The sequence below is a fragment of the Stegastes partitus genome, unplaced genomic scaffold (genome assembly GCF_000690725.1).
Source record: "Stegastes partitus isolate 25-593 unplaced genomic scaffold, Stegastes_partitus-1.0.2 Scaffold56, whole genome shotgun sequence".
Taxonomy (NCBI): Eukaryota; Metazoa; Chordata; class Actinopteri; family Pomacentridae; genus Stegastes; species Stegastes partitus.
This window is the reverse complement of record NW_007577787.1, coordinates 147,935-158,518: the sequence shown is the minus strand read 5'-3', so window position 1 is coordinate 158,518 and position 10,584 is coordinate 147,935. Positions and strand designations below refer to the sequence as shown.

At 39.9% G+C, this 10,584-nt stretch overlaps 1 protein-coding gene across 1 annotated transcript in view; it reads left to right on the top strand.

The window, feature by feature from the left end:
- Positions 1-1,117: 1,117 nt before the first annotated feature.
- Positions 1,118-10,584, top strand: part of dop1b (DOP1 leucine zipper like protein B) — a 25,572-nt gene continuing 16,105 nt past the window's right edge. The window contains exons 1-6 of the mRNA XM_008275619.1: positions 1,118-1,332; positions 6,314-6,491; positions 7,519-7,700; positions 7,805-7,975; positions 9,659-9,848; positions 9,945-10,043. Coding sequence (XP_008273841.1) covers positions 6,354-6,491; positions 7,519-7,700; positions 7,805-7,975; positions 9,659-9,848; positions 9,945-10,043 — 780 coding nt within the window. The 5' untranslated portion in view covers positions 1,118-1,332; positions 6,314-6,353. The remainder of the gene's footprint in view (positions 1,333-6,313; positions 6,492-7,518; positions 7,701-7,804; positions 7,976-9,658; positions 9,849-9,944; positions 10,044-10,584) is intronic.

Here is a 10,584-nt window from a genome sequence, read left to right as displayed (position 1 = left end):
ATGTTAAAATTTCTTCTTTGAAAAATGTTATGTTGACTCCCTGCAACTCAAATAGCTAAATTGAATACAGCCAATATTACTGGTATTAATTAGAGTCTAGCTGATAAACTGGTTACATACATTAGTAATCATTCAGTGAAAAGTTTGTCCACCACAAAATACTTGCATGCTCATTTTCAGTTGTAAAATGCTTAATACCAAGGAATTCTACTTCAGTACATCACTAAAACTAAAACGCTGAAACGATTTTCACAAGCTAACATGAAAAAGCTGCTCACACACTCTTTTATCAGTAATAATTCTTCAATAATTTAGTATACAACAGCATAGCCCTGACAGGTGGTGTTCTGCTCCATAGTGACTACTTAAGGCATCAAAGTACCATTTGCTTGATTAATACTTGCATATACTTTATACTTGTATTAATTTGAATGCAGTAGGACTTATATTTCTAATTAAGTCTCTTGTTTTTTAGGTTGCTGCATTGCTACTGTTATTTAAATAAAGATTTCTTCCAGTATTGGTGGGGCTCCATTTTTTATTTTTTTTATTTTTTAATGTGATGAATATCAAAATATCTACTGTGAAAAAAGAAATCTACATTAGACTGTTTGCTATAACTGATTGTGTTTAAAATCGTAATTATTGTTGTCTTCTCTTTAAAAAAAAAATACTGAAATACGCATATTTTACCAAACAAAATGGACGACATAGGAGTTTAACATTTTTAAACACAGGCACAAAAAAAGATTGCTAATGTTATGTTTTAAGTCAATATTATTGCCTTTATGGTCACATTAGAATGCAGCTTGCTGCGAAATATACGCTCAAATATCTGACAATGAGGTGAGAGGATTGTAAACACCGCACATCCTGGAATATACCAAAGCCGGGGGGCAGTGACGTCCACATTTCCACTTTATAGCTGTACAGACAGAAATTAGTTTCTTTTTGCTCGGGGCAGGAATTTAGTTTAAGTTGTTTTTCTCGTGTATTGACTTTTTCATGTCGGTTACAAGACAAACACGTCCCGCACTGTTTTAAATATCCACCGCCCCTCCCCTCTGTCTGGGAAGTTAAACCGAGCGGCCGCGCTGAGCTCCGGATCAGCTGAGTTTGAGGATCCCGCCCCGTTATGACTGTCAGCGCTGTCCACTGTCCAGGATGGTCGTGTTCACTCATGTACACAAACACGGGACGAAATAAGTCCTAATTTCCATTGAGGGGCGTTAGCGTGGAAGATGTACCATCAGGACCGGGCTGTCTCTTCTTCGAGTCCGGCTGCTTTGAAGCGAGCGAGGTCCAGCACATCTTGTGCTTGTTTCTCCGTTGGTGAGTCATTGATGCACCTGATAGCTAGCTAAAATTGTTTACGGCGCTGCTGCTTGGTTTATGCTAAATTTCTAAAACCAAAGAAGTCTGTTATTTTAATTTTAGGCTTTAAAAAAAATTAAACCCTCCCTTTTAAAAATATTTGTTTATATTTTAAGCCAGCTACATTTTTTAATATCGCGTAACTGACAAAAAAATCAGCACAAGCTAGCTCCACACAGACGTATGTGAACATTGTAGAATACCTCATTCATTTCATAGTGCTTGAGGCACTAGTGCTATCATCCAGTGTGTGGTCTGAGGACGTGCAGTTACATAATACGCTCATCAGTAGTGATCACTGATGCTACAGTGCACTCACAGGCCAAAAGCTGCTGCAGCCAACAGTTCTTTAGTTAATGCTGCATCCACTCCCCCCTCATCAGCCTGCACATTAAAGCCTGCTTGTGGCGGCGGTGCAAGTCAGGTGACTGCGTGTGTCCACCCTCAAAGCACACACTTCTGTGTTTGACAGCAGCCTGTAGAAAAGCATGGTTTTATCTCACTGACACATGCAATGAGGAAGTGAGAGTGCACATTTAGTTCTGCCTGACCAACACAATTTGATTATCAAGCTGTCACCTGTGGTTAAGCTTCAGTTTCTTTGGTGGTTGCATTTATGACTAGAAACATCTTGGACAAATCTGTGTACATTCCCAAGCAGTTTCTGGGGTTTTTTTTGTTCGTTTTGTTTTTGCTTCTTTCACATTTTTACCTCACTGTGGTTGCATTTTTGTCTGCAGTGTAAAGTCTCTATGGAAACAGAGCAACCTTGGCTAGAAGTAGAGAGACTCAGAAATGTCTCCTGTGCAGTAGGACAAAGTGCAAATAATTTCAGAAGTTAAAAAAAATTAAAGTTAAATTTCTTTGATTATTTGTTGAACAGAAATGAAAAAAAACTGTAGTCAACATAAACATTTTGTTTAATTGGTGATTCTAAATTGTCCGTAGGTGTGAATGTGAGTGTGCTTGGTTGTCTGTCTCTAAGTGTAGCCCTGTGATAGACTGGTGACCTGTCCAGGGTGTCCCCTGCCTTCGCCCTAAGTCGGCTGGGATAGGCTCCAGCCCCCCGCGACCCTAGTGAGGATTAAGCGGTGTATAGAAAATGGATGGATGGATGGATGGATGGATGGATAAACATTTTGTAAAGTGCCAACAGGTGTTAACAGTGCTGGAGAAAAAATGTTTCTCTGCATAATATAGATATTTAACTTTTTCCATTTTTAATTTGTTTCCATACTTGTCTCCTACCACCTGTGTGAAAACACAGCCTGCAGTTCAGTTGAAAAGTCCCCGAAATGTTGTCACATGACTATTGGTCGCAGCTAAATTACTATCCATCCATCCATTATCTATACACCGCTTAATCCTCACTAGGGTCTATCCCAGCCGACTCAGGGCGACGGCAGGTCACCAGTCTATCACAGGGCTACACTTAGAGACAGACAACCAAGCACACTCACATTCACACCTACGGACAATTTAGAATCACTAATTAAGCTTTTAAAGTTTAAGGTTTTTTTTTTTTTAGCTTGAACCTAGGTCACACATGATACATTGAAGTACCATTGGACAGTTGAAAACCCGATGAGTCTTTTGCTTTTTTTAGTGTCAAGCTTTGATAAATGCTTCATTTTGACTCAGATGGTTAACCAAGTAATAGTTACCATTCATATCAATTCATCTTTTACTTGCCGTACTTTTTCTTCAACAACTGTAATATTGTAAATGATGTCTGAGGGGAGAAAAGCACTTTGAAGCATATAATCCACAAGTGACAGATATTGTTGGCAGGATTTTACGCATACCGAGGTCACAAGTCCAGCATGTGGCTTTTGTACAAAGAAAAAAAGTGCATGTGAGTGAACTCTCAGTAGAAAGGTTGTCACTCAAAAGTTTAATCGTCTTTAGACATGTTTTTTTTTTAAAAGTGATGAAAGACCTATAGTAAAATTGACTCTCTCTCTTTTTTTTTTTTTTTTTTACTTATCTCCAAAAATTACAGTCACAGTTTGCAAAAACAAAAAGGGGATGTGGGCTTAGTCTGTTCCAGGATCAAATCAGTAACCAGCAGGCTGACATTACTGTCCAGTCATCTGACATTGCACTACAGTACTGTCGATATGTGAAGTAACTTAGAAACCTCAGTACAGTTGCATGACTCTTCTACATCTGTACATCTCGGTTGAAATCACACACTGTGCACAACATTCTACATGATGTTAAAGTAAATCTTGACTCCCATAATTCTTCTGTTGTGCTGCTGCTTCACCGTGTGCTGACTACACTAGACCAAGATACCCTCTTTTCAACTAAACTTAACATATAAATGCCGGTTTTTAACACCTTTAGAGTAAAACAGAAGTATTGATCAACTCAGAAAGACACCTTGTAGAGCATTTCTAAAATGAGGGAATTTTTTCTCTCTGAGCAGCTTGTAGAAACTACACACATATTTTTGTTATTAGCAGACTGGACTATTATAAAACTCTTCTTTAATAAATTTGCTACGATTAATACATAATTCTGCTGCATGGGTGCAGACTGAGATCACAAAGAGAGCACACATTGCACCTGTCTGGTTGTCTGTTGGCTTTTGCATTTGTTTTAAAAAGAATTTATTTGTTTATCAGACACTGCATGATCTTGCACCAGACTAGCTGTCAGAATGTAGTCCTTCCTTTAATTTATGTACCAGGAAGCCCCATTAGATCTTCCCGTTCTTCACTCGTAGCTGTTCCAAAAGCCGGAATGAAAACCTTAAGTGATGCTGTTTTAAGACATTGTGCTCTGCAGTGGAGTTGAAGATATTGATGTTTTAAAATGCAGACTAAAAACCATCTGTTTACTGTGACTTTTATGTACAGTCATACAGATTCTATAGTGTTCTTGTGATTTTATACCATTAAGGTCATTAACTGTATGCAGAAAATGTTGGGCATTTAGGTTGTATAAATGACCCAAACGATCGATCAGTTGCTGATGATTTTATTGTTTTCTTTTTATTATGTCTCCACACTGGTGACGGCCGAGTCTGGAGGCATTATGTTTTTGGGTTACCCACTGTACTGTTCTCATGACTGTGATATATCAGGAGTGCCTTGAGGGAATTTCTTCAAATTCGGAACAAACATTCACTCAGACTCAAAGATGAAATTATTAGATTTTGTTGATCAAAGGCTACTGTGTCCTAACAAATCACACTTTTGGCCATAATTCAAGAATTGGTTCACTGTTTATGACAAAACATCACACAAATGTCTAACAGAATACTATTTTAAAGTGATGACATTTTATATCTGAAAGGTCAAAAGTTAACTTCACTGAGTTGTCGTAATAATCTCCAGAAATACTTTCCTACACATTACTCAACACCATAACTAAGATTGTGACCATATTTCACATTTGGTTAGATACTGATGTGGTGACACTGATCTTGTGTGGCCACTTTGAAACTGTGTAGATTGTATAGACCTTCTGTGCCGCCGGGTTGAAGATGTATGCAAACCAGCTGTGTTTTCATTTATTGCGTATAACATCCATAATGTCTGCTGAGTAAAACTTCACTGGAAGTCATTCAAATTGCTTCAAAATCTTCACTCCATTCATTTGGACTGACATGGATGTTTACCGCAACTTCACTTTTTGCCGGAGGCATACAGCTGCGAAACAATGATTCGACTTTATTATATCTTTGTCAGTCGGCAGATAAGGCTTCCACTAATGCAGCGTCATCCTCGGCACGTGTTGTTCTCGATGGTAAAGCCCTCTCAGCTCAGCCGCGGGGAGTCCAGATGTCAGTGCTCCTCTAATCCTGCCTTCCTAGTCACCCTCCCATCCCTTTGTTCAGCTTCATTCAGATACCTTAGATGCACGTGCATAAACAGCATACTGTCTGCAGAGCATGAAAAACAAGTAAGCTGGTAGATCATACATGTAGAAGTTGTGCAATTTGTGTCTAAGTCTGTTGTTCTTGTTGCCTGTGCAGCCTAAAATAAGATTTTTATGTCTTCTTCAGTAATCTTTTTAAAACTGTTTTGTGACATTCTAAGTTGATATATTTAACATGAAAGCTGCAGGTATTGGAATTACAACCTGACTGTATGTTCCCTCATCCCTACAGGGCTTTTTACCATCTTTAAGCTCATTACTTCTCGTCATACAGCTTGCAGATTTGCTCTTTGCTTCAGTTTCACAGCTGTAATCACCTTTTTTTTTCCAGCCAGCTGCAGCAGCCAGCTGTTCTGTTTACCTGGGAAGCATCAAACAGCAGAGAGACAAAATTTGCTGCTAGCTGGTGGACACAAGGGAACATTTAGTAGCTAAAGAGCAAGACATTTTCCCTTCAGGGATGGTGGAGACCAAATCAGAGCTAAAAGAAGAGCAAATGTTGGATTGCTATTCAACAAGTGGCCCAAAATAAAACTCCTAATAAACGCTGACACTGCTCTGTGTCGGCTAGACGTGTGAAAAGGCCACTGTTTGAAGACAAGTTTGCTGTGACAACATTAGAAGAAGATACCATATCAGTGTTGCCTCATTTGTGCCCCCAAAGGCCAAAAAACAAAAATCAGTTAATGCTGTTTTAAATTGCAGTTTAAAGAAAAAAGAAACAAACGTGTCCCTCTCTGTGTGCTTGTGCTCAGTCCTCAGCTTGTTTTTCTCTGGCAGAGCGTGCAGAGCCGCACAGTTAGACGGATTCTCTCCCTCCTGACTGAGAGACAGGTCAGCCAGCCAAACACCGAGCGGGCATGAATGAGGACATTTGTGTCCATTGCCTCAGAGTTTGTGTATGTTACTGAACAGAGCTAATTGGATAATTTCATTTGCGACAAACAAGCCTCAGAGGACAAGAGCAGGTTTCAGGCAGCCGTATGCTATCACCTACTTGCAGTCTTTTCTCTTAGTGTCTCTGATTTGTCTTGCTCTTCTTTTTTTCCAGATATTTTGTGCTGAACATGCTGGGATCAGACTAACGTATCATGGATCCAGAGGAGTTAGAATTGCAGAATGACTACCGCTACCGTAGCTATGCGGCGGTCATTGAGAAAGCGCTGCGGAACTTTGAGTCTTCAAGCGAGTGGGCAGATCTCATCTCCTCCCTGGGGAAGCTCAACAAGGTACAGTGTGATGCATAGAGGTGATGATGTCAAAGAAATACTGTAGCTGTCAGTGACTTTCTCTGTATGTACGAGGTGTGTCAGAAAACTTCCAGGACTGGTGTCACAAAAGATAGATTTCAAACCCAAACTACGAGTTTCCCCCTTCAGACGATCAACCAGCACGTCTACACAGAGATCCTGCGGTGTTTGAATCGTTCAGTGCACGAGAGGAGGCAAGATTTGTGGCAGGACAAGTCGTGGCTGCTTCACCATGACAACGCGCCTGCTCACAACGCCCTGAGCATCCGACAGTTCATGGCTGAGAAGAACATCGCTATGCTGGAGCAACCTCCCTACTCACCCACCTGGCTCTGAGGGACTTTTTCCTCTTCCCCAAGCTCAAGGGGGTCATCAATGGGACCCGTTTTGAAGACTTGTGGACGACATCAAGATGGCTGTGACGACAGAGCTGCGTTAGACTCCAGGGAGATTACTTCGAAGGGGAAAATATATCTTTTGTGACACCAGTCCTGGAACTGTTGTGACGCACCTCATATGTATTTGCTCAATGATCATTGCTGTGGTGTTTAACCTGAATTCACATCAGCATCTATGTTTATCTACTTTATGGTGTTGTATTTTCAGGATGTCAACCTCACAGCTGCTATGTGTGTTTCGGTTCTCTTATAGGGAAGTGTTTGTTTCTCACAGACGCTCCGTCTGTTTTATACAAACTTATCGCTGAAGTCTTCTGACCATTTATTATGGGCCCTAAATGTGTCACTGTTTGCCTACTTGTTGCACAGATGTTGACTTTGGAGTGTCACCGTGTGTCGATGTACCAATATTCTTCCTTAAATTACGCTAAGAATGTCAGGGGACATTAAGGAGATTAAATCTGACAAGCATGACTGTACAGTAGCGACATGCACAAAATCCTTTTATTCCAATATATCTGTGGGGTTTTTTTAAAACATTTTTTGTTGTGTGGTTCTCCTATGGTAACTCTTTGGTTTTATTTTTGATTTCTCTGTCTTTCTATCAGGCCCTGCAGAGCAACCTTCGCTACTCACTCCTGCCCAAGAGGCTGATCATAGGGAAGCGCCTGGCTCAGTGCCTGCACCCGGCCCTGCCCAGCGGAGTGCACCTGAAGGCTCTGGAGACCTACGAGGTCATCTTCAAAATCATCGGAACAAAATGGCTAGCCAAGGATCTGTTCATTTACAGGTAAAGAAACTGGCCTAGATCTTTTCTGCTTCAGGCAGAGTGCTGGCCTTAATATGAGTAACATGACTTAATGTGTGTCTGTGTGTCTATTTTTTTTTTTTTAGCTCAGGACTGTTTCCTCTGTTGGGCCATGCAGCCATGGCAGTGAAGCCTGTGCTGCTGACGCTGTACGAGCGTTACTATCTCCCGCTGCAGAGGGCTCTGCTGCCCAGTCTTCAGGCCTTTATAACGGGACTCCTGCCAGGCCTGGAGGAAGGACTGGAGGTGTATGACAGGTACATAATGCATACTGTTTATACCAGGAGAAAGAAAGAATCTCTAGCCTTTAGTTTATTCACATGTGCTCAAATATGTCAAAAATTGGATTAAAAACACTGTATTTTGTTATTTTAACTGAATCTCAACTATTCACCCTCTAAACCACTCCTGGGCCTTTAACACATCACATTTTATCTCACTGTAGGCTCATTTTTTACTGCTATATAATGCCCTGCACCTCAGGAAAACAACACAGACATGGCTGCAACTAGAGAGTTATCAATGTTACCAGTGCTGTGGAAAAATGTTGGCTCCACATGATATTGATATTTACCTATTTGCATTTTTGCAACCTGTACCAACTAAGTGTTTTCCACACGACTCTGCACAGCAAGTCCAGAAAGATAATTCCAACTGCTGACTGTATCTTTCAACAACTTGCTGACTACTTGCGTCTCTGTATACTGTTTTGAGCAGTAATATATTTATCTTATAGATCCAGTCTGTTTGATTTTCCTCTCAGTCTCTATTGTTATCTCCTATTCTATAATCGGAGATGACAAGCCTGTAGTTACTTGAAAAGTCTCCTAATTTTTGTCATGTGACTACTGGCTTCTCAGTCATGCTGAGGAGCAGAGAGTTTTACATTTATTTTATTTATTATTTTCAGGATCTGATGGTTATAGTTTAAGTTTGGATTTTTTTTTTAATGAGACATCTATAAAAGTGATTTTTGGTGAAATATTACAATTTTAGACGTGTGTTTGTTGTTTTATTTGATGGAACCTCACATCACAAATGACACATTCAAGGACTGTCGGAAAATCAATCAATTCTTGCTGTTTTGTCAGTTTTTTGCTTTGATAAATGGTGTATTGTTGGCCATTTTTAAAAATAAAACATGTCTTTCAAATGATGGGATTTAGGGTCTTCGGTAAAACACATTAGCTCTCCAAATCCACAGCCAAAAATAGAACCACAACAAATGTTCTTTTTATCCCCTGTTTAAATAACATGTTCTAAAAGCCACAGTTCCTAACTGAAATAATTTATTCAAATAAAGTATACAATAGATTCTTGTTAGAGAAGAAACAAATAGGCTTTGGGCTGAGACCAACATAGGGAGGCTAAAATGAAAGTGTTTTGTTAAAAAATATAGAATATTACCATCTGTTTGTGTCAAAGTATTACCTTTTGCCTATAGCACAATAGCAAAACTGAATAATTGATACCCTTTGCTCTTTTAACCAAACTGAAGTTAAAGCACTCTACATGGGTGTTTATTAATTCTGGAATTATATATATATGTATGTATGTTTTTAACCAACACCCATTACCTCACTTTACCTTGTTTACTTTATTTGCTCAAATGTGTACCGCAAACAACCAGTTTGACTTTATCTAGGATCTGTCAACTCTCATTGTTTATTTTAGATCTAATTTACACAGAAGTGTGTGTACACTGAGGGCAAAGTTAAAGTGTAATCAGGAAACTTGTGATAAATCTAAACAACATGAAGTAGGTGCTGGATCACTGAGTCCCACAAGCTTGCCAACAGTACTTCTGAACTGAAACAATGGATAATTTTGGTCAGAACCGATTAGTGTGTCACCACAAGACACAAATATAGATTTATCAGTGGATGTGTTGTTGGGTGCAGGTCAATAATTTCTTTCCACTGTCCTCTCTCGTTGTCCAGGACTGACGCTCTGCTGGTCAAGTTGTCACTGCTGGTGGGGCAGCAGGTCTTCTATGGTGCCCTGTGGGGCAGCATGCTGGTCACCCCCATGGTGCGACTGCCTGCTTCTGTCTTTATAGTCACACATTTTGACCGCATGACATCACTGAGTCAACAAACACACATGCTCGGCTACGACCACGGCGTAGTGGTGAGTGCCTCTTGTTTCTTTTTTTTTTTTATTTGCTGTGAAGTTTACTCATTATTTTGTCCACTTTGTCATGTCTGAACCTCCGTCTCTCTTCAGGTGAAGTCAGTTTGTCTTTCTCTGCAAGATTCAAATGTCTTGGTTCAGAGGAACACGCTCGAAATCCTGCTCTACTTTTTCCCCTTTGCCACATGTCTGGTAGGTAGCCTCATAAACACACTTCTTCCTGTTTTATCTTAACACCGTCTTTTCTCTACGTGACCGAGGTAAACTTTGCTCCAGTTTTGTATTCAGTCATTGTGAGAACATTGTATGCGCCACTGGACGCTGACATCTAGGGACGCCAACAATCCAATAGAGCAGATTACACAAGTAGGGAGCCAGTTAGAAAGGGTGCACACAGAGTCACAGTTAATTATCTAAACACAGAAAATAAACATTTGCGTTCATAAAGCGTTAAGTCAAATCTGACATTTCTGACCTTTGTGTGCTCTCCGAAATAATTGAGTTGATATAATCGATTAAAACTGTAAAAGATGATATTGCTCAGCCACACCATCCAACAATGCCACTAGATTATGAGCATCACAACAAGTTAAAGGAAATATCGTCACGATGAAACTATAAATATTGGATTTTAGGTTACTTGGGGTGAAAAAAAATGGAATTTGTCTTTAATAATATCGTTATATGGTGCACCCTGTGGTGGCTTTTGTTGAAATTGTAAGCTATCCAATAT